General features: G+C 33.1%; 2 protein-coding genes across 3 annotated transcripts; one reads left to right on the top strand and one right to left on the bottom strand.

Annotated features, from left to right (window-relative positions):
• Positions 1-4,347: 4,347 nt before the first annotated feature.
• On the top strand, positions 4,348-10,440 carry LOC110872789 (tRNA-dihydrouridine(20/20a) synthase). 2 transcript variants are annotated; one of them, XM_022121673.2, is made up of 13 exons: positions 4,348-4,439; positions 6,187-6,315; positions 6,426-6,552; positions 6,908-7,035; positions 7,116-7,185; positions 7,301-7,403; positions 7,477-7,594; positions 7,678-7,759; positions 7,850-7,911; positions 8,878-8,950; positions 9,030-9,113; positions 9,210-9,290; positions 10,052-10,440. In XM_022121673.2, exons 2-13 carry the CDS (start codon positions 6,281-6,283, stop codon positions 10,226-10,228), a joined length of 1,140 nt encoding a protein of 379 aa, XP_021977365.1. In that variant the 5' UTR covers positions 4,348-4,439; positions 6,187-6,280; the 3' UTR covers positions 10,229-10,440. The 2 variants fall into 2 exon arrangements, with proteins under 2 accessions (XP_021977365.1, XP_021977359.1); XM_022121667.2 differs by having other exon boundaries at positions 4,349-4,439; positions 6,075-6,315.
• A 1,949-nt stretch (positions 10,441-12,389) lies between these two features.
• Positions 12,390-22,579, bottom strand: LOC110938170 (probable cytokinin riboside 5'-monophosphate phosphoribohydrolase LOGL10). Its single transcript, XM_022180638.2, has 7 exons — positions 22,377-22,579; positions 22,159-22,256; positions 20,670-20,700; positions 20,497-20,596; positions 19,685-19,755; positions 18,985-19,128; positions 12,390-12,681 (listed from the first exon to the last, which is right to left on the bottom strand). The coding sequence occupies exons 1-7, from the start codon at positions 22,506-22,508 to the stop codon at positions 12,625-12,627; spliced, it is 633 nt and encodes a 210-aa protein (XP_022036330.2). The 5' UTR covers positions 22,509-22,579; the 3' UTR covers positions 12,390-12,624.
• Positions 22,580-25,670: the final 3,091 nt, after the last annotated feature.

Below are 25,670 nucleotides of genomic sequence, written 5' to 3' on the forward strand. Positions count from 1 at the left end.
TTGCGATAGATGAAAAGTATATGGGGTCAAAGTTGCAAAAGTTGAAAAGCTTTAGGTTAAAAGTAAAAAAAAAAATCAAAGTGGTTAAATCGTCTAAGATGGAAATTTTTGAATTAGAAGTGAGAGTCCAAATTAATCAAAGGGGTTAAATTGTATAAGATGGAAACTTTTGAAGTAGAAGTGAAAAATCAAATTAATCAAGGGGGTTAAATTACCAAAGATTAAAACCTTAAACTAAAATTGTCAAAGATTGATACTTTAGGGTTAAAAAAGGAAAATTCCAATTTTTTTTTGAAACACTTCCAAAGCTAAAAGTACAACACAATTACCACCCGCCGCAATGCAGCGGGGGATGCGTTAGTTATATATGATATTAGATGAAAGGCAAATGTTTCTTACATGACCGCGAACCTGTGTGTAAAACATAGAAAATAATAACTGAGCCGATCTATGACTCACGCATTGCAACAGACCTATCAAACGGAGAAAAATAGACGCGTTGTGACGGGCTTGTCAAACAGGATAAAGTAGATGAAAAAATGTTGAACTCCACACGCACGTTGTGGCATGTTAACTCGGAAAATCTAGAACGAAACGTTAAACACAAAACTTGCGATAGATGAAAATTATATGGGATCAAAGTTGCAAAAGTTGATAAGCTTTAGGTTAAAAGTAAAAAAATCAAAGTGGTTAAATCGTAAAAGATGGAAAATTTTGAATTAGAAGTGAGAGTCCAAATTAATCAAAGGGGTTAAATTGTATAACATGGAAACTTTTGAAGTAGAAGTGAAAAATCAAATTAATCAAGGGGGTTAAATTACCAAAGATTAAAACCTTAAACTAAAATTGTCAAAGATTGATACTTTAGGGTTAAAAAAGGAAAATTTCAATTTATTTTGAAACACTCCCAAAGCCAAAAGTACAACACATCTATGCATAAAGAAGTTGCTAATTTATAGGTTTATAACTAGAATTACGACCCGCCGCAATGCGGCGGGGATTCTTTAGTTACAATTAAGTCAATTTAGGACGCGCATGGTATGTTGGACCTGTCAAACGGGAAAAAATATAGACGATGTAACACACGCACGTTGCATCGTGTTAACTCGCAAAATTTAGAACGAAACGTAAAAACGTTAAACCAAAGACGCACGTTGCGATGTGTTAAGTCACAAAATTTAGAACGAAACATAAAGCGAAAAATTTACGGAAAATGAAAACTATAAAGTACCAAAGTTGAAAGCAAAAAAAGTTGTGAGGATAGATTGCAAAAGATAAAAAGTTATGTGTTAAAAGTAAAAAAACAAATAGTTTTGGGTTAACATAATTTATGAAATAATTTTAGGTGAAAAGTAAAAAAATCAATTTTTGTTTTAAAAACCCCTAAAGCCATGGTTACAACAACTATATGCATAATCATTTTTTCTTTGAAAAACCCCTAAAGCCAAGATTACAACACATAAGTAAAAAAAATCAAAGTGGTTAAATTGCAAAAGATGGAAACTTTTGAATTAGAAGTGAAAAATCTAATTAATTAAAGAGGTTAAATTGTATAAGATGGAGACTTTTGAATTAGAAGTGGAAAATCAAATAATCAAAGGGGTTAAATTACAAAGATTAAAACATTAAACTTAAATTGTCAAAGATTAAAACTTTAGGGTTAAAAAGGAAACAAAGATGAGAACTTTAAACTTAAATTGTCAAAGATTAATACTTTTGGGTTGAAAAGGAAAATTCCAATTCTTTTTTGAAAACCTCCCAAAGCTAAAGGTACAACACATGTATGCATAAAAAAGTTGTTAATTTATAGGTTTATAATTATTGAATACATTTTGTGACACAAATGTAATTGTCTTATTTTGTGGGACAAATAACATGATATCAATAAAAGAAACTTGGGTGCCATGTTCCTATTCAAGTATTCATTGACTGTTGATTAGGCCTGTAAATGAATCAAATGAATACGAATAGAGGTATATTCGTATTCGTTTATTTAATTTTAATTAGACATGAACATATAATCAAACATATTTTTTGTTTATGTTCGTTTATTAAGAAAATGGTAATACTCGTATTCGTTTATATTCGTTTGTTTAAAACCGTTAACGAACATAAACAAACAAATAATATAGAACACAAATGAACATAATTGAAGAAACACAAATAAATATAATTGGCTAAACATAAACAAACATAAAATACTTCTTTTACATAAATTAGTGATTAATACGATAAATTTAATTGGAAAATCTATTTTTATTATTAGAAAGCCTAACTAATAATTAGTTGTTTCTATATAAGTAGTGGGAAGTTCACTTTATGTTTAATATTTATATAAGGGAAAATGTCATAGAAATGTAATCAAGTTTGCTTAGTGTTTCAATTAAGTCAGTGAAACTTTTTTTGTTTCTATAAAGTAACTAAACTTTAGGTTTGTTTTCTAATACTATATAATTACCAGGTCACCAGATTACCATTTTATTTCTATTATTTTTATTTTCTTCTCATGCTTAATTGGATTGGATATTATTTAGATAAGGTGAATTTTATAAAATCTAACTACTATAATAAAATAAACCAAGTTTTGGACACATGTCATTCATTGAAGGTATCCTCAAATTTATATTTATCTTATATTAACTAAATAAATAATAAATTAATATTAAATCTTATCATCCTTTAATAAAATATTATCCTCAAATCTAAATTGTTAATTTAATATATTTTTAAAACAAATACTTCTCTTTCCTACTTATCTTATATTAAATATATAAATAATAAATTAATATTAAATGTTATCCTAATTTATTAAAAATATAACTTTTTTTTTTATTATTTGGTATACAAAATTATATTTATTCAACTCGTGTAAAATTCAGGGTTTTGAAAAATATAACTTTTTTTATTATTTACTATACAAAGTTACATTTATATAATCCGTGTAATACACGAAGTTTTTAAAGATATAACTTTTTATCATTTGCTATGTAAAATTAGATTTATTCAACACGTGTAATACACGGGGTTTTTAAGATATGATTTTTTTTATTATTTGGTAGATTTTTCAACCCGACTATACACGAGATTTTTAAATATACGACGTTTTTAGTACTTAATATACAAAATTACATGTATTTAATATGTGTAATACACATGGTTTTTAAAGATATAACTATTTTTTAGATCTATTCAACACGTGTAACATACGAGGTTTTTAAGGATGTAATTTTTTTTATTATTTGGTAGATTTATTCAACCCGATTATACACGGGTGTTTTAAAGATACGACATTTTTAGTATTTAGTATACAAAATTACATTTATTTAATCTGTGTAATACACGTGGTTTTTAAAGATACGATGTTTTTAGTATTTAGTATACAGAATTACATTTATTTAACCCGTACAATACACATGGTTTTTAAAGATATAACTTTTTTTTATTATTTGATATATAAAATTACATTTATTTAACCAGTACAATATACGGGGTTCATAAAGATATAACTTTTTATTATTTAATATATAAAATTACATTTATTCAACCCGTGTAATACACGGGGTTCTAACTTAGTCAAAATATAATTTAAATGATTTATCCAGAAAATAGGTATTTTTATGTTGAATGTATTCTAACGGTGTAATTTAAATAAATGTTTGATGAATACAATAAAAATAAAATAAAATAATAACATGTATGTGTTGTTAAGGCATTCAAACAGACAATAAATAGTAAATAAAAAAATAAAAAAATAACAAAAGGAGAGAGATGTCGGTGTTGTGTGAAACAAGAGAAAAGAGGAAAAAAAATTAAAATAAAAATATGATATTTTTTACCCTAGTCATTATATATATTTTATATTCCAAATTAAAGATTAAAGATTAAAAAATAATAAAACCTGACACATCATCATTGTAACCTAGTAATCTGATAATTATATAGTATTAAAACGCTAAATAAAACTTCAGTGACTTTAGAGAGATAAAAAAAGTGACTTTAGAGAGATAAAAAAAGTAACTGAAACAATTGTCAAACTTCATTACATTTCTACAAAGTTACCCCTTTATATAAATATAACTACTTATGTTTTTAAATTGAAACACACATAAATGAACATACATAAACAAACATTTACAAACATAAACGAACGAATAAAATGTGTGTTTATGTTCGTTCATTTATTCAATAAACCAACTCTCCGCCAAATAAGTTCATGAACAGTTCATAAACCGTTCGGTACGTTTACATGCCCTACCCTTAATTTTTAATGAACTCAAAATAGAAGGGGCCATAATGATATACCCTAATAAGAAAGGGGGTCTATTTGCATTTATACGTATAATAATCCCTTTAAACTCCACATCCAACTTTGAAATGACTTTTGCGGCCAATCACGTTCTCTCCACCAAGGGCTCAAATCAACCACAGATTTGATACACGTAAAACCCTAATTCCTTCAACTTTCACCTTCTGTACTCAATAATTCTTCCATGTATTTCATAATTATCCCCTTCAATTAGTGCCCCAAACGATCCGTACATTGATTTTCGTAAATTTTGTAGAATTTCAACTTGAACTGACCTGTTTTCAGATTGTAATAGTTACATATTGTTGTTGTTTATGATTGTATTGATGTATAATTTTCTTATTTTATGATAATTTGTGGCTATTGGATATTTGGATTAGTGTTGGAATTTGATGATAATGTTTTAGATTGTCTTTTATTTATGTTAGTGCCTCAAAGTTGCAACGATTCGCGCGTTGATTTGCGTTAAAATTACAGGATTTTAAGTTGAATTGACCTGTTTTTCAGTTAGTAATAGTTACATATTGTTGTTGGTTATGATTGTAGTGATATGGATTCTCTTATTGTATGCTAATTTGTGGCTATTGGATTAGTGTTGGAATTTGATGATAATGTTTTTGCTAAATGAGTTAGGTTAAGTTGTATTTGACTGGGAGTGTGATTAAGTTTTAACAGAGAATATCCACTAATGCCACATTTGGTGGATAAAGGCAATGAAGGCTAGTTCTCCCAGACCTTAGGTCAAGAGTTCGAGCCCGAGCCACCCCGGGTTTTAGTCCACCGTGCGTTACGCCAGAGAGATTCTCTCTTGTGGCGGCGCAAGCCCCTGCCACTGGCAGTGGGTGGTATGGTTTCCCGGGGAACGCCGTTAGCCAAACTCTGACGCCAGCGCGGGCCCGGTTAAGACAGCATAGTCTGGCTAGAGTGGGGTTACGGCCCTCTGTTTGGGAGGGTGTGAGATCTCCCTCTCAACATGTTAAAGATTCTCACCGTTCAAAAAAAAGGTTTTAACAGAGTTTAAGGTACTTGTTGTTAATCTCTTTTTGTTATTTATAACATTTTTTGGCATTGCCTGTTGATGAGGTAATCAGAATCTTAAGTTTAGAGGCTATTACCTTCAAGGGATCTGATTTTTCTTTAGCATGTTTCTTGCCTTAAGCCACTCATGAGGGTTACCTATGCGCTTTACGTGGTCGGACCGGTTAGCAGGGTATTGGTGGGGCCTGTGAGTTGTGTTCTCATGGATACCAAGGAATACAAAGTTTAATTATAGTTAGATAAATAAAAAACGTTATGTATTAGGAGCTGATATCCACTTAGATTTTTTTTTCGAGGCAATAGGTAAAACGCTGACAGTTGTTCTTTAACAATTAAAATGTGATATAGACTGAAATTTGACATGAGTGATTCCTTATTCACAAATGATTTTTCAATTTTGACGCACTTAGTTAGCATTTTGAAAGAATAATTGAATTTATCTTTTAAGTGAATATCCCTGTTTCCATGTTATGTATATAATATTTTGGTATTGCAATTAAATTAAGCTTTTCTGCTATCTGGCTTGCAAATAGGCTTTCTACTACAACTGAATTTCTGTTCTAGTATATTGAGTCTGAAAATTTAGTAGCAAGCTAGCATACTGGTATTATTTGCTTCTAACTGTAGAAACTAGAGACATTTAGTTTGGATATAAGCAGCACTCATGTTAGGTTTAGACACTCATAATGTTAGGAAATCCTTGTTAATTCTAGTTTCATCCAATTGATAGGTTCATGAAAGTGGTGCTACCATCTAAGTAGAGGGACAATGAAGTCCGCTGGACATGCTTTGCTTTCTTCTTTCAAACCTCCTTATTCTTTTCCCCAAAAAAACTATCGCAGATTGCCTTCAAACTTAGTCTGTGGAATTTCAACTACTAAATCAAGGAAATTTAACACATACAATCAGAAGCATCACTCACTTTCAAATTTCGACATGGTTGCTGAAAAATATTTACCTCCTTGGTTCAGGTAAATGCATATGACACGTTATGATGTTAGTATGTTACTCGTTAGAAGTTCGTATTTTGTTTCTTTTTTGGTGGTCGTGGGTTGTGACTGGTGTTTTTACTTGTTTTCAGTGTTGCCCCGATGATGGAGTGGACAGATAATCATTATAGGACAATGGCTCGCCTTGTATCAAAACATGCATGGCTTTATACAGAGATGCTTGCTGCAGAGACGATTGTTTACCAGGAGAAGAATTTGGTACGCGCGTGATTCAGTTGGTTGCACTTGTGTTTTGTGTAAATGTGCAAATATTGATAATCATGGCAAATGAAGATTGTATTGACATATATACACACACATGTGTGTGTGCCTATTTATCCATGTGTACATGTTTGTGTGTGTATGATACTGTAAATAACACTTGGTTGACTTTTGACTCTTTTGACTTTTTTGAACCGTTCCACTTAAATTGGTTTTTATTTACTTTATAGAGATAAAACATAATGATTCAACTTATATTCTAGTAAATAGGTCGCCCACGATGATTTGTTGTTGTTGTTTATGAATCTAGATCTTTGCAGACCTTTGACTTATTTTCTTTTTGACTGATCAGGACAGATTTTTAGGCTTTTCTCCAGACCAGCATCCTATTGTACTTCAAATTGGTGGAAATAACTTGGAAAATCTGGCGAAAGCAACTCGACTAGCAAACAGTTACGGTTACGACGAGATCAATTTGAAGTGAGTTTAATTTTATAAGATATCTTTTGTAATGTTATCTTTTTTATCCACTTACGTGGTGATATCTCTTTTTCTGGCAGTTGTGGGTGTCCTAGCCCAAAGGTAGCAGGACACGGGTGTTTTGGTGTGCGTCTTATGCTTGATCCCGAGGTTTGAATAACTGAAACGCATTTCGTAACTACATTACACACTTCTATAATCAATGCAGAACGCGTATTTGTCTGTCGAAGTGCTATTTTAATTATGTTGGTATTTGCAAGGGAAGTTTGTTGCTGAGGCTATGAATGTCATTGCTGCTAACACGGATGTTCCAGTTAGTGTTAAATGTCGTATTGGTGTTGATGATCATGATTCTTACAATGAACTCTGTAAGTTGTTTTTCTCTCTCTCTTGCTATAATTTGTCTTTATAAATTATGATCATTTTGCTTTTTGTTTGCAGGTAATTTTATACATAAAGTTTCATCTCTATCACCAACTAGACATTTTATAATACATTCCAGAAAGGCATTGCTGAACGGAATTAGCCCTGCTGATAATAGAAGAATTCCTCCCTTGAAGTATGTCACAATTAATAATCTTAAATTTGCTAATATCTTTTTTTTATATATTTGTCATAAGTTTTTGGTTGTATATTGTGCAGATACGAGTACTATTATGCTCTCCTTCGTGACTTTCCAGACCTCCGGTTTACAATTAACGGAGGCATAACTAGCATTGATGAGGTAAGTATTCACTGATACTCCCTTTTTCATGTTGAATATCGATGTGTTGAATTTTTAATCTTACCTACATATTTGATATTGAATTACTAGGTACGTGCAGCACAAAATGAAGGAGCTCACGGTGTTATGGTTGGTCGTGCCGCCTATCACAAGTATGCAAATTTAGCCGCTGACTTTTTTAACAAATAGTTTTGACGTTCACTGTTATGTAAATTGTAATGACATATACTATTAGGGGTGATAGTTTCGACCACTTAAAATGGGTTGATCGAGGTTGCTATTATTTTTTTCTCTAAATGGTCAAATAAAAAATAGTGAAATATGGTTTAATGGTTTAGCTAGTCAAAAGAGTTGAAAGTTACCCAACTGTCTTTTGTTGCATACGACTTTCCAAAATCGCTTCATATACAAATTTAGGTTGTTATTGTAATTTGTAGGATTGTTTTTTAATCATAATACAATACTTATACAAATTAGAAAGGGACAAAATGCAAAAAACTGTTTGTAGGATTGTTTTCCAACTCGTACTAGAAGTTCTTGTTTATCTCGAACCTGTTTTGACCAACTATCCACACGTTTGATTATCTTATATTTCATTTTTTTTAACTCTTACCATTAATTGTAGAGTTTTATGCTTTTCAATCTTGTGCTTTGCTGAATATGTACTTCTTAAATTTTGATTTTTTTTACAAGGGTTAGAGTCTAATCCAATATGGCTAACTTTTCGGCTAGATTTGCTGTTATGTATTTTGATGCACATGTTATGGTGCATCTAATTCATTACAACAGTGTGTAACTTCATATGTTTGAACGTCAAACACAAGCAAAGCACCGATATATTTAAAAATTAAAACATACGAATATACTTTCAGATGATTTTTGAATATACCGCAAGACGAATGGAAATACCCTTAACAAGTTGATGTATGACGCTTAATCTTCATTTTCTTTTATTTACTTAACTGTTACCTAACAAACTGGAATTACCATAAACTCTGTATGTTGCTGCAAATAATTGTGTATAATTGACGCCCCTATAAATTCATAAACTTTCGAAGTCACTTTTTTATACATGCTGTTAGTTGACTTGACTGAAGTTGTGAACAACTTTTCTACAGTTCATGGTCCATGTTAGGAAACGTTGATACGGCAATCTATGGTGCACCACCTAGCGGTGTGACTCGTCGTCAGGTTTGTTGCAATATTGTTTTTCAGTTTTATGAAACATCAGTTTTTTAGGCATCTAAATGCCTTCATTAACTGTTTGTAGGTCTTGGAGAAGTATCAGGTGTATGCTGATTCAGTCATAGGAATATATGGAAACAATAAACCAAGTCTCCGGGATTTGGTTAAGGTACAAGTACAAATATACACAAGGATGTGAATCTATCTATTTAATTATAAAATAACACGAGTTTGTTATTTGCATATTACTCTCATTATGCTGCAGCCTTTATATGGTCTCTTTTGGGGGGAACATGGAAATGGAGTGTGGAAACGGAACGCTGATTCCGCTTTCCATCATTGCAAGGTAAGGAAGTTTAGTGAATAAGATCTATTGACATAGCTATTAAAGCGAGTGCCCAGGCGCGCCTAGGCGCAAATAAAGCCCCGGGCCCAACAAATCGCCCTGAGTGCGCCTCGCGCCTTTAGTAACTATGCTTCAGGTCATAGTTATTAAAGCGCTCGCTTTAATAACTATGACGGGCCCAACAAGTCGCCCTGAGTGCGCCTCGCGCCTTTAATAACTATGTGTTCACATGGTCTATTTCGGTCTTTTTTGAGTTTATCAATAATTAATGTGTTAGATATGCCTACTGAAACTATATATTATTGACAATGGGATATTATCATATATCTTGTTAAAACTTTGTATTATATAATATTTACGTACAAAAAATTCATAATATCGAATATACTCATTTTTAAACTTATGACATTTATACCCTTTCGTTAAAAATCTAAAATTAAGAATTTAGGATACGCGGGTTTGGAGTGTAACGAGAAAAGGAAAGGGTATAACGGTCATACTACAAACTGTATTTGATGAAATGGATACATATGAAATTTGAAGTATTCTAAATGCAAGTTTTCAGGGTCTTATGTGAACATGCCCCTTACAGTTCTTTTTTATAATCTTTGCATCTCAGATAAACTTCGGGTGACTTTTGATCCGTTCAACCATTTTACCTCTTTCCATTTTATTAGTTTTACCCATTTGACACGTTAGAGCACGTTTTATACATATTGGAAACTGCTAATATTTATTTATGTGGTCGATTATGTTTGTAGACGTTCAAATCCTTGATGGAGGAGACTATGTCGGCTATTCCTGATTCAGTTCTGGATTCACCTGTTGCTGATGCGTATTCGACTACTTGCATAGATAAATTTGCCGATTCGAAAAATCTGCTACCGTTGCCTTATACAGTGGAGGAGGAAGAAGAAAAACAGTTGTTGTATGCTTAGCTTGTGAGCATAGTACTAGTATACTCTATATCATGTTTGTGCACTAGTTGACATTTTTGGGAAATAGATCATGGCTGCAAGTTAAAGAAAATTGACCAAAATGGAATGTTTATTCATTGACAATCATTTTGTTTGTTGCATGTTAATCACAGATACAAGACTTCAGTTATGAAGGCAAAAATGACCTAAAAATCAGTATGTATATGCATTTATAGGGTTTCTTTTGACTAAGAGGAAAGGTCGTCCTCGCTCACCCTCCCCAGGAGTTTTTGTTGAGTGAGATTTTATTGGGTATGTTTGTTTTGTATATGTATGAGCATATGCTTAAGTATATTTATATGCTTCATTGAATATCTCATGTCACAATCAATGTTATGAAAAACAGGTCACAGATCAAACCGGCCATCGGAATGTTGTAACTTGTAAAAAACCGAATAACATTCGAAGTGATAAAATATGTGAAGTATTTGAAAAAACCTAAAACCATCAAAATATTTATAAAAGCCACCACCATGTTCTTGTTTTGAATGTTGTAACTTGTAAGAAACCGAATAACATTCTAAGTGATATAAAATATGTGAAGTATTTGAAAAAACCTAAAACCATCAAAATATTTATAAAAGCCACCACCATGTTCTTGTTTTGAAGATAAACATATTTTTTCGATTTGATTTTATCCAATGGCCGATATTTTTTTAGTTATGATGGTTTCTTTTCCTACTTATGGTGATTTCTGGCAGCAGAAGACAAATGTTGGTTTCTCGATTTCCGGTGAAGATTTGGTAGGTTTTTACGTCGGCTAGGGATTAACATAATCAATAAGTTCAACCATGAGTGGTCCAAAGCGATTTGACCAAACTAGTGTTTGGTTTGGCTTAAAAATAATAAAAATTGGTTACGATAGTTGTTTGCTCATGTTATCTTGATCTTGGGATGTGTACGGGTCGGTTTTTGCTCAAAGCGAATCAAAACTGAAATTTATGTTTTTGGGTTTCTGAAAAACTGTTGTTTTGGTTTTCATAATGGATTTGGTTAGATTTTTCCATTTGGACTCAAAATTTTTGGGTTGAAAAAAGTGACCCAAACTAATGAAGTTGGGTCTGAAACTCTAAACCTAATAAATTTTTAAATTTTCTTAATTAATGATTAGTTGATAACTTGATATTACACATTTGGGCCTAAATATTTTGGGCTACATTTATTAATTTCTTACAAACTATATTTTTTTTTTGAAAAGTGAACTTCATTAAAAACAACCAACCCTGAGAACTGGGGCGGCACAACAACTACAACAGACTACATAAATACAAATTTACACCAATCATCCCATGTACTAGACTTATCTTTAGATCTACATCTAAACCATAGTTACTCGTTGGTCTTCACCTCGCTGATAACATCTTCGATATGGACTGGTTTGTTAGAGAATTTTAATCCATTCCTCACCTTCCACAAGCTCAAACGCCCGATTATTATTAAACCATGAAACACGTTCTTAGCCATATCCGACAACCCAACGTACTCTGTAGCTCGAAAAGGCCTTCAAGCGAAAAAAGTGAAGAATCTGGGAATCCGACACCATCGAAGCCAAAAAACACCACCCCTCCATCGCCAAGCCGCGGGGGGGGGGGGGGGGGGTATTAAGGGCATCACCATGGCTTTGGCGAGCGTTAAGGCTTAGATGTGCGGGGACTAATTTTCAACAGTCAATTACATTTTTTTCTTTTTTTTTTGTTACTAATAGGTAATGAAGCTTCATTTAACTGCATGATAGTTAAAATGAGTAGTTATAATGTCCCCTGTCTATGTGGTGCGAATGTAATGTAGTGTGATAAAACTCCCAGATCCTTTATCCCACAAAGTGCAATCTAAAACTTAAAAGGACAAAAACAAATGCTTGTCAAAGTTGGCAAAAAGCAATACCAAATCAAAACCCCTATAATGATTTGATTACCTTTGGTCAATGGTCAATAAACAAGAATTTTCTTCCTATTCCAGTGGATATATAAAAAGACAAAGCACAAAAATTTTAAGTGGATGATTAAAGATTTGGAAGGACAAGGCTCCCCGACCACTTTAGATTAGTGTACAAAGATATAGAATAAACTTTGCTTTTACTTGCCTTACATGCCATTTTCTTTATGATCGAAATGGAAATACACCCAATAAATCATGTACACCCTATTGATCAAGGGCCCAGTTGTAGACTTTGAACTTTAAATGTCAAGAATATTTTACAAGCTTTATTGCATAATGTACATATCATTAAAGCAATATAGTTTTTGACTATATTAATTTCAATCATGAGAAATCAATCACCTTGGTTTAAGATTGAATGATTCAACATCCAATATATTTTGGTAGATTATATCCCACTTGTAATAGACTAATGATGATTAGTTAGTTTTCCAATTATGTTTGGGTACAACCCCTTTATGCACTGCTACATATTCCTGCAAAATATATAAATGTGAATGTGAATGTCCAAGTGATATCAAGCTATTCTACCATCACAAAAAGTATAAAATTCCAAATATCTAATTGATAATAACAAGGGTAAATTACACTTTTCTCCTATATTTGTATCAAATTTCAATGGATACTCTTTAACTTCAATATTATAGTCATAATATTTTATTTGTAAAACCCAATACAAACTATGTCCTTTAGCATTAATTAGATTAAAATTTTAAGTTAAGTCTGAACATGTACCTTTAGGGGTGAGCATAAAACCGAAATAACCGACCCGTAACCGAAATAACCGACAAAACCGAACCAAAAAAACCGAACTGAAACAAAAACCGACGGTTCGGTGTTCGGATTTTTAATAACTGAAAATTTCGGTTCGGTTTTTGGATAACCATTTTCAATAACCGAAAAAACCGAACCGAACCGAAATGAAAAAAAAACATATATTTTTATGTTTAAGTTTAAGTGTTTAACCAATGGTTTTAGAAATTATTAATTTTATTCTTGAATATTAAGTACTTATAATAAAAATATTAATATGTTTATTTATAATTGAGATGATTTATTTATTGCCTATAACAAATAACAAAATTTAATATAAAAATTAAACAATCTTCAAAGTATTATAAAAGAAAAAGTCCTAATAAAAACTTTGAAAAAACATAAAAATAGATTCGAAATTAGGTTTATGTAAACATTTTTAGTTAAAAAAGATTAAGTATAATAACTTAAATGTAACCATATAAGAAAGATTCTTAAATTTTGAATTATACTTTTTTTATTTTTGAATCTTACTTACTTTTGTTTCAAAAACTGAAATAACCGAAAAACCGAACCGAACCGGTGTAAAAATCGAAAGCGAAAAAACCAAAACCGAAAGGTTTTGAAAAACCAAAAAAACCGACATTTCGGTTTCGGTTTTGATTTTTCCCAAACACCGAACCGAACCGAACCGTGCACACCCCTATGTACCTTGCACATAAGGGTGCACGGGGGTGGAAGTGGTAAAGGCTGCAGTAAACTCCTTTACAGTGCGGGGAACACCGCCGCCAACCATTTCTTTACCACGCTTAATTCGGTGATTTGTTACCGCGTTTGATCCATCTCAATTTTGACCGATTGGTTGTTTAAATACATAATTTAAATTAAAAAAAAGTTTACCTCTACCAAAGAGAGGTGCCCACCTCTTATGTTTTTATGCAAGAGAGAAACTAGAGAGGGAGTTGACATGGCAAGAGGTGATTGGGTGGGTGGAAAGTTTTGAAACGCCCTGTTTCTTCGTACTTTCCATAATTACAAAGCGTTGTTTGTATTTCTATTTTTGGAAATCTTGTAGTCTTGTATTCGTCTTTTCGTTGTATTCGTTGTAAAACCCAAGACTTGGATCATAAATAAAATTCGTATTTCTTTAAATTCATGTTACACATATTCATACATGTTCATACGTTCGGATTAATCATACATGTGATACTTTATCCATGATTCATGCAAAACGTGTTAAACTTGTCATACATGCTCAATTCTTGCAAATACAATACATAATCTCGACATCCATACTTATTTATACTTGATTTACACTTATTTTTATGCTTTAATTACATTACATACCTTTACCCATTATCCTTTATACTTAAAATACCCTAAAACAACTTAAAACATTAATATATGAAAGTATAGGGGTTATAATTTTCAAAAAATCAAACAAATCACCAGTCCACACTGGCTCGCGGCCCGCGACCCCATCCCCCACCTCGGTTGCGCCCCGCCAGAACATCAGATCCGCAGTTTTGTATTCTTAGCTCAATTATTGGGCGATTTTGTGATATTTTGTTGTGTTTCTTGCATTAAATGGACACCTAACTTAACCCTAATCACTCCCTATAATACCCAACTCATTCCCACACTTCTCCCACTTTACAAACTCACTTATCTCATTCTAAAACACTCCAAATCAGTTGCAAAACAGTAGCAAAAGGCAGAATCAAACCAAGTTACAAAAGTGAGCATAACTTCACTTATACTCCATCTTTTTTATTCATTCTTTCTTCTTAGCACTTGGAACAACCTTAGGTATGTTTTCACAGGTTTTCCATGGAAAACCAAGGCTAGAACATCAACCAAATAGGGTTAAAAGTGCAATAAAGTTTCTGTTTTGTATAAACACATTGATAAACATGTTTAAACTTATGATTTCTTCATACATTCTTATGTCCTTATGCCACTAATCACGACTATGATTATGTGTGCTTAAAAACAAGTTTTGTAACATGTAAATCCAGAGGTTTAATCCTCAAAAACTTTCTGTTTTAGAAGGGTTTTAACCCACAAGTGATGAACAAGTCTTGAACTTAAATATATGTGATTATTTGGATAGTTTGAGCTATCCTACTTACAAATCCACACATCACTTGATGTTTTCTTCTTAGATAGTTAGTTAGTTTATTTCATTTCCTTATTGCAAATTTATGACCATCCTTGTTGTCTTATGACAACTTGTGTATTGGTGAATACAAAAGAGGTTCCAAAATAGAAGATTTATCTTTATACCTCATGCATGACTTCTATGATAATCTTGTTATACTTGATGGACTAGAACTTATAATATATACTATATAACATATATAATATCCAAAGTAACCGAACCTTTGATGATGACCTAGTGGTTATTTGTCAAAATATTAAGTTACATCATCTAAGAACTTAGCTGTCGTTACGATTCTAATGGGTACTTTAACCCATGAAAACATTCAAACCCCCATGGGTTTCATAGTGTCAAGAACGAGTACTAGATGCTAGATGGTTATTTTCTCATATGTTACTTTCCATATACTTTAAATCCCGAATTCCTACTCCTTCGTTATCATCCAATACTCATACACCTATGTTTCCTCGTGTAGAAGGACTCGGTGTTCCATCCTAAATCAACCAACAAACTCTTCACGGATTAACAAGTGGAAGCTCGCAAAACCGTGAGTATACTCGATCCTATTTTTTTACTTTTAAACACTTTGGGTGCAACATGTATTCTATACAAAAACACACAACACTTGAAACTTATTTTAATCACACTCTATCCATGTTTAAACATGAAACAACTTGATGCTTGTTAATCTTATATGCTATGTAAACTTTTGTGCCTATATATGCTCATTAACTTTGCTAGCCTACCTTAACAATTATAGCGCTATGGGATTAACGCACTGCCCATTAGTCTTGGGGTATTATTAAGTCAAACATGTTAACCTCCCATTAGTCTTAGGGAAAGGCAAATTTGCGTTGTAAACTCGGGTTTGAACAAATAGCTTACACCGTTTCATCATATTAGTAACTTGCATTATATGAACATGCTAAACTTTTTATCCTATTTTATGCTATGTATCAAACTTTTATACTCGCCAACTTTTTGTTGATCATATTTTAATACATGTTGCACGTTGATAAACGAGATGATGCTAGTGAAGAAACGAGATTTAGGTGGACTTAGAAACTCACCTAGAATAAACGATTATTTGATGTTATGTTTGAAACAATTTGTTCATGTTTGAATCTTGTATGACGTTTTAACATTTTTATGAAATTTAATTTAAATTATATTGTCACATAGTGTTATGACGCATTGAGCGATTTATTCGTCTCATCTTGATGTTTTCGCCATTGGTTGGGGTGTGACAAGTTTGCCTCTCCATAAGAGGTGATCACCCCTTACACTCTAATGGTAGATTGGTAATTTTACTCATTTATGCAAAATATATTTAAACAAATAAAACAAATCGTATTTGAAAATACTAAACAATAAATATAGAAAACATAAACCCACATATATATATATATATATATATATATATATATATATATATGGAAAGGGTAAAATGAGAACACCTTAAGTTGTGAGAACCGTGAGAACTATGCATTCCAAAAGGTTTTTTAAAAAAAAATGTTCTCAAAATCTTAAAAAAATCATTTGTTTCAGAAAAAAATAAAAAATAAAAAAATATCGTATGCAAAAAAACCCAATAAAAACTATAAAATATAAAGCAATTTATATACCTCTATTTTAGTGAAATAATACGATAAAATATAAATCAATTTATATACCTCTATTTTAGTGAAATAAAACTATAAAATATAGGGTTATTGGATTTTATCACCCCCAACTATCGGCCTTTGGCAGTTGCCACGCCCAACTAAAACTTTGACACCTAGCGCCTCCAACTTGACTTTTAGTTTGTGCTGGCACCACTCTTTTAACTCAGTACTAACATAGTTAGTTTTTGATCCTACGTGTCACAATCTTGATTACGTGGACAGAATGACATGGTGAATTCGTGGCACTATATGTATATATAAAAAGTTGCATTTTATCATAACCCTAATCTAAACATAATCGATGAACACAGTGACATTGAAGCTAGAATCGAAGACGAAGATACAAGAATCAAGCCCTAATCTTTCGCATTGAAGGTACGACTAAACCCTAGTTCTTCCCTCTATTCTAATTCGAGAGATTAGGGCTTCATTCATAGATCAAGATAATCTTAGTCCATTTCAGAATGATGCAGCTGTTGATATATTTTCTGGAGATGATGAGGAAGTTCAGCTTGTGAATTCCACAACACAGAATGATGCGGAATTTTCGTCTGTAGATTCGAGGATGTAGAATGAGGATTCTAAAACTGATGACATATCTTTTGACTTGAGAGACGATTCTCCATCTACACGTGATACAGAAGTTCAATCCTTGAATTCCATGACACGCAATGAGGATTCTAAAACTAATATGAGTAGGGATTCTTTGTCAGGAGGTGAGGATCTTAAGTCTACGATGCGAAATGAGGATTTTAAAACTACTGTTGTATCCTCCGATTTGAAGGGGTGTTCTTCATCCGAAGATGATGTACAAGTTCAAAATTTGGACTCGAGTACAAAAAATGAGGATTCTAAAACTAATGTTGATTTGAGCAGGAAGTCTTCTTCTGTGGATGATGCAGATAGTCAGTCTTTGAATTTTAAGACTGAGAATGATGACTCTAAAATTGTCAGTGTGGTCTCTGATTTGAGAGATGGTTCTTCATCCGAAAACGATGCAAAAGTTGAAGTTTTGAATTTGAGTACCAAAAATAAGGATTCTAAAGTTAACGCTGATATGAGCAGGGATTCATCTTCTGGTGATGATGCAGAATCCGCCATGTCATCCTGTCTACGTAATCAAGATTGTGACACGTAGGATCAGAAACTAACTCTGTTAGTAATGAGTTAACAGAGTGGTGCCAGCACAAACTAAAAGTCAAGTTGGAGGTGCCGGGTGTCAAAATGTTAGTTAGGAGTGGCAATGGCTAAAGGCCGATAGTTGAGGTGATAAAATCCAATAACACAATCACTGGTTTGGAGAGACACCGCTTATGCTTAAATGGCCAAGATTGTTCGCTTTAGAAATGAATAAATCCTGCTGGGTCAGTGACCGGTTACCGGCTGAAGGTGAGGCAGACATCAGGAATTGGAGCTCGATTAGACCGCCGACATCTCCGGTTGAGGTGGCTGAGCTGGGCGAATGTTCGGCTTTGCTTAGCGGCTGTTTCCGCTCTTCGGTGAAGGATAGGTGGAATTGGTCTCCGGACGTTTCGGGGCAATTCTCTACTAAGTCGTTTAAAGACCTAGCTACGATTTCTTTGAACACAGAAGTCAGTTTTCTGGCAAAGTGTTGTGGTTAGGTTCCTTCTAAGTGTAATTTATTTTTATGGAGGGCGGCGCTCGACAGTATTCTGACTAGACAAGCTCTGGTTAGGAGAAATGTTATGGTCGATTCAGATGTTTGTGCTCTTTGTGGGGAGGAGATCGAAACCGTAGATCATATTTTTACAGCTTGCAATGTCTCGTTAAGAGTTTGGAATCGGTTAAGTGATTGGGCTAGACTTCCACCAATATTTGCATTTTCTTTTAAGGATTTTCTTGGTATCATAAAAGTGTCAGCGGGGATAAGAAGACTAAGGAGATAGTTCGAGGGCTCATTGTAGTGACTTGTTGGTGCATATGGAAAGCTAGGAACTCTAAGATCATCTCGAACGGGAGTGGCGATAGTGACCAGATTTTTTGGGAGGTGAGGTCTCTAGGATTTTTTTTTGCTTAAAATGTAGGGCCAAACATAGTAACCTTGTTTGGAGAGATTGATGTAATTATCCTTTGTATATGTTGTAGTTGGTTTTTAGTGCGATCCTGCGTTTTTTGCCAGACCGGCCGGTTTTAATGAAGTTTACCTTTAAAAAAAATAAAATATAAAACAATTTATATACCTCTATTTTAGTGATCAAATCTTGTACAGTAACCGCTGAAACCATAATCTTTCTTTCTGAAACTTTAATGAATCCTTCGTCTACTCCTTTGTCAAACAAAGTTAGTAGGCTATTATAGTATCCATCCACGTTTAGCAACCCCACCTGTAATTAATTATTCCTTAAATCAGTTATTATTATCTATCAGGGAAGACTTATGACTTTCTTTTTCTTCTTTTTTTATTATTTGTATTTTGTACTTTATGTTATGCTTTTTATTGAGTTGACATCACCCAGAAATACAAAACCATCCATTTACTACATAACAAAAATCCTTGGTTTGTCGTTGCGGACTCATCCAATCTTTTTGAGAGCCTAAAAAAAATTTTAAAACTAGGACACATATCGTTAAAATTTTGCTTAGAATTTTAACACATGGGAATATATCATGAATTTTCTTGTATGTAGTTTCTAAAAGGTACAAAATCATAGTATTTGCATAAAAAGATTGATAGTTGAGAGAGTTATCACCGGAGAGGAAGAATCAAATATTTTTCGAAACTAACACATCCGCGCGCGCATATATACACACACACAAATGGATTATATAGGCTTGTGATGTTAAAAACTAACGTGACAATGCTATGAAATATCTGATTATACATAAACATCATATGTGGATCAAAATGTTGTGATTCAATTTAGAAAATAATTAACTTACTGGTTTGTCATGAATTCCAAGCTGAGACCAAGCGATCATCTCCAATAACTCCTCCAGAGTCCCATACCCTCCTAAATAGTTGTATTGACTTTTAGCTATGGTGCATAACATGATGAAAACGAAATACTAATAATCTAATAAAAATGATATAATCAATGTAATAGAAATCATATAGTTATATATATATTATATATGATATGGTACACCCATCACATTAATTAACCAAAAAAATGACCTAGTAGACATATTTAAGGGATTTAATATTCATCTAAAAGTACACGATCAACAATCATTATAATTTAAATACTCGAAGAAAAACGTGTCTAGAGAAAACTATGTTTAATTAGGTTGCATTAAACATATATGAAAATGAAATTAGACGTAATATGGAGTAATCCAAACACGACATGCACACCATTTATCTAGACTAGGGTCAAATGAATTAACAAGTTATAACTAGGTTGATATGTCAACTTGTTTAACTTAGAGGATAAACCCATGAACCATTTATTAAACATGTCATATATGTCAACCTCTACATGGCCGTTTAACTAATGAGCTAAACATAACAACCCTGTCATGTCAAGTGAATAAAAACGTTTGTTATATATCTTATTTATTTGTTGAAAATGAAAATAACAATTAAGCGTAAAAATCATTTGAGGGGTTTATTCATTTATGAAGCATTCCATATATCAAGTTTGGAACTATTTTACCCATGCTTTCTTTCACATTTCACTACATGCACTTTAAATGCTTATAAATGTAAGTAACACTTGTTTCTATCTTATCTCCATGACTTGTAAACCTACCAGGAAGTGCGATAAACGCGTCTGCGTTTTCCGCCATTGTAGACTTCCTTTGATGCATATCTGCTACTACTTTTATCTCTCCAACTATTTCTCCTGATATCTGAACAAAACACTCTTTAATTTCAATTATTTAAAACACACTTTTTATGTATATACAAGTACTAAATTGGTACCTCATGGCATAAGAGAGCTTTAGGCATCACTCTGCATGAAAAAACAAGTGAATTACATAAAACTTGTTTTTTTAAGGGAAACCCTAGTTTGAAACAACCTACACCATGTCTAAAAAGGTAAAATAATGTTGAATGTGATGATTGTTTACACAAGATATTACAAGCAATACAACAAAAAATTTTGACGCTAAGGTAAACCCTCAAATCGTCCATATACAGAAATAATACGGGGACATAAGGAATGTATGACTTCTTACATACCACAAATGTGTTTTGGAACACACGTTTTTAGGGCGGATTGACTAAGGATTAGAGATCTCTACAGTTAATCATGTTTTGGTGAGACATCTTCATTAATATATATATATATATATATATATATATATATATATATATATATATATATATAAAGCGTATCGTACAAAATGCCTTAACGTACGAAGCGTACGCTGTGACAAGTTCGCATGTTATAACCCCTGAAAGAAAATCTCGCATATTGAAAAAGACTAAAGATCTCATGTTAAAAAAAAAAGATTCGCATGTTAAAAAAATAATTTCGCAGGTTAAAAAAATCGCATGTTGCTGAAAAAAAAACCAAAATCGCATGTTCAAAAAAAATCGCATTTTGATACTGCATCTCATACGCATCATACGTTAAGGCAATTTGTACAATAACCGGCCCTCCCTCTCTCTCTCTCTGTATATATATATATATATATATATAGGGGAAGGTTCAAATGAAAACCACTAGTTATTGTGAAAACTCGAAAACTAATTAAAAAAAGCCAAAAAACATACAAAAAATTTTTTTTTTTAATTTTTTTTTGCAATCAAAATTTCGCAGGTTTTTTAATATAAAAAAAATTTCAAAAAAAAAAAAATTTTTTTTTGTGTAGTGCACATGTGTAATACTGCACATATGTATGTGTACTACACATGTGTATTATTACACATGTGCACTACACAATTTTTTTTTTTTTTTTTTTTGAAAAAAAGTTTTTTTTTTATATATAAAAACTAGCGATTTTTATAAAAAAAATTGAAAAAAAAAAAAATTTTGTGTGTTTTTTAGGCTTTTTTTAGTTAGTTTTCGAGTTTTACAATAAAAGTGGTTTTCATTTGAACCATCCCCTATATATATATATATATATATATATATATATATATATATATATAAATATAAGTTATTGAGCTTCTGATGACAAAGAAGCTAGACAATATTGATAGGTAATTTGATACGGGTCGATGTTACAACACTCAAATAAAAAACGTGTCTAAAACAAGTGTTGAGTCTTGTAATTGTCAATTGTCACCGGTGGTTAAATCAATGGACATGCCCCCGAGTTTTCACCAAATTAGCTCAAACATCATATGATGCCACATAAAATATTAAACCTTTTGCTAATAGAAACCATGTGCTTCTAATTACATGCGTGAACAATGTATAAATTTGTAAATGTTTGTAGATTGGTGTCCGTGTGTATATTACCCAAGAACATGACAACCTCCATTAAAAACAGTTTTGGAGATCAAACCCATCAAACCAACACTTCCCCCACCATACACCAGATCAATCTTTCTTTTAACCTGAAGACAACAAAAAATATGCCATAAACACAACTAAAGATGATTAATCTTTATGAGCACAAAAGGTGGATTTGTGTGTGTGTAAGTGTATCATGATTTATGATTGAACTGAATTTTTACCAGTTCTTGACCAAGTTCTAAGGCAGCTTCAGTGAATGAGGTTCTGAAACCAGGTGAACTCCCACAAAACACACATATTCTTTTCAGTTTTCTTGGTTTTTCTTCTTTTGAAGATGTTCCTTCTCCTTCCATTTGTTATTATTTTTGTGTGCGCGTGCGTGTGCGCAAAGAGAGAGAGATGGAGATGGAGAGGGAGAGAGCGAAGGAAAGAAGAAGAAGAGTGGTTTTTTTTTTTTGTGTGGGTGTAGGTGGAGTTTCTTAAATCAACAGCAAGACCTAACTTTTTTGTCTCTAGAAAAGGAAAAGGAACACGTACAGTGGTAAGTCGGAACCCCTCTGAACAACATTTTATAATGTTAAGAAATTTAAGTGGGGCATTATTTGTTATTTTTATATACTTCTGTAAATGTAAACGTGACGTTTGAACCTAAGGAACTATTGCGCAGACTAATTAGTGTTGTATATATCTCTTGTTATCGATCATTTTGTTACATCGGTCAACGCTTCCTCTAATATAGTAGTATGAGGCATGAGCCACACAAATTTTAACCTTTCCCTCAGGGTGTATATATTTGCACCCTGAAGCCTGTTTGCACACTTATTGGGACCCACATATACGTCTTGTACAGACTTGTACAAGGTGTATAGGGTTTATCTCTACGTTCAAGTGGTCAAACCTCGTACGGTGTTAAACCAGTCATATATACAATGCGTTTATTGTCTGTACGAGGTGTATATCTGTCTGATTTGACTTTAATACGATGTTGGCCGGGCAAGTGATTAAAGGTATACACCTCGTATAGGTCTATACGAAGCGTATACTTTGAATTTGAACTTTACAAATAGTGACATGCAGATGCTTCTTCATAAGCCATCTTCGATGTTCATTCTTTTCTTTGCAATATTCCATGGTTTACCAATTGTCGAACGAGTGTGAAGCTAAACTGATTGGTTTCACTATTTGATTCAACACAGTTGGAAAAATATCATCGTTCTAGGACAATAATTATTTTCTTTCGGGAAAATTCCAACAACTCACGTGGGTGCCTGAAACCGATCCGACAAGATGTTTTAACTTAAGTTCCATGTTGTTTTGAGATCATTAAATATTTATCATACTGTTGTTTTAGGAGAATTTTGGCGTTCCTGATTCTAACGACGAGGAGGAGGAGGTTGCGTTTGGCGTTCATGTTGATTAAAACCGTTCGTTACTAGACTTGAACGAGACTCCGCCTCCCCCTATTGATGAACCATATTATCCGATGCAACAAGGGTATCCGGATTACGGATACGGGGGTGGATCTTTTTTACACGCAACAAGGCTATCTAGATGGACACGAAGGATACTGTGGTGAGCCTCCATTCCACCACCGTATTATGACGATCAACCCCTAACCCGGCAATCCTTATGAAAGTAACAATGCATCACATCTTTTTACGTGCAACAAGACTATCCGGACGGCGGCGGATACGGTGGTGAGCCTACGAACACACCACCGTATGATCACAAGCAACCCCCTAACCCGAGCAATCTGTATCAAACGAACCAGATATCACATTCATTTAGTTACGTGAGATAGTGATATACGTATGTTTCTTAGTTAAATTGTCGCCGTCTCCTGGCTCAGATTCAAGAACAACCACCACCAACATCATCTTGCGGCTCTCTCTATCTCTTTCTCTCTCTCTAGAATGTGAAAGTGGGAAGGTGGCTAGGGTTTGGGGATTGGCCATAGCTCAAATTTTTGTTTGAAGATGATGATTGACGAAGCTTGTTGTTTGGAGATGATGATGGATGAATGTAGAGCGAGAGGGAGAGAGAAATTAAGATGTAGAGAGGGGGGGGGGGGAGTTGGGGTGAAATTAGGGTACAAATGAGGAATAATGTATATAATCAAGGATAAAATGGGTATTTCACATGAAACTAACAATTAAACTAACGAGATGGACTTAAATCATAGGGACTCAGACAACGAAAATTTTGCTTCAGGGACGCGACCTGACAACACCCCTAAACCCAGAGACGCAAATTGAATTTTACTCTTTTTATTATTAGTATTAGTAAATGTAAATTCATCTTTATGATGCGTACAACTAGTGGGATTTCTCCGCGCAACGCATCAGAAAGTCAATCGGTATCGATTCCGTTACCTATGGCATCGACACTCGTTATAGCAACAAAAAATGAAAACCAAAAAACAAAATAAATAAAGTTGTGAGATAGCCAAAAGTATATTAACATGCATTTTACATCAATCGAAAACCGAATACGGATACTGGTTCCAATAACATTATTTGGTAATCGACACATTGTTGGTAATGGGCCAGTTTGTTTCATCGGTATGGTACCGATAATTGGTATAGTTTACAATATTAATCAACACACTATTATGAATGTTGAAATAATAAAAGGTTCATTTTCATGTATTGTTATATATATATATATATATATATATATATATATATATATATCTGTGTGTGTGTGTATATGTGTGTGTATGTGTTAGATATTATAAATAAGTTTCTAAAAAATGTATTGTTTGTGTTTTATATTAGATCGATGAGTTAGCCCTGGATACCGGGAAGCTTGCTAGGCTTTGCTGAGTTGAAATCTTTTATGAGACGATTGGGCTTATTGGTCTTGCTGCTGTTGGTGTTCATTTGAAGTTAATACAATAGTTTGGGTTGATACATGTTAACTTTGACATGGTATCAGAGCTATAGTTCCTCTTGATCGGTTCCATTGACCGATTGTTCGAGCTCTTGAAGTTAGGGTTTCTGAAGATTTGGGGGTTTTTTCTTCTGTGTGGTTCTTGGTGATATATCTTATCAAGATTTGGGGGTTTTTCCTTTTTTGTGGTTCTTGGTGATATATCTTGTCAGGTCTACTCTATTCTGGTGTTATATTTAAAGGTCTGAGGTGCTCTTGGTAGACTGTTTACTTTGCCGACACTAGATTTAGTGATTCTTGGCAATTAAGGTGCTGTGCAGAACTCTGTGGAAGTAATTTAGGAAGTTTTTGTTCAAAACAAGGGTTCAACCCTTGAAGGTTGTAAAATCCTTGATTTGAACGGGAGAAACCCTAGCCAGGGTTTGCTATCTCGGTGAGATCTTTCATGTTTTTACGTTTCTATTGTTTTCTTGCATTAGGCATCCTGATGTCGGGGTAGTTGACTGGTCTTGTGAATTTGGGACACACGAAGGGTTCATCTTGTTGCATTCTTGTTTGTTTTTTGTGGTTACTTCTTGTTTGTTGTTCAAGTTGTGTTTGAGTTACTTGTTGTTTTTTCATAT

This window comes from Helianthus annuus, chromosome 1 (assembly GCF_002127325.2).
Source record: "Helianthus annuus cultivar XRQ/B chromosome 1, HanXRQr2.0-SUNRISE, whole genome shotgun sequence".
NCBI classification, from domain to species: domain Eukaryota; kingdom Viridiplantae; phylum Streptophyta; class Magnoliopsida; order Asterales; family Asteraceae; genus Helianthus; species Helianthus annuus.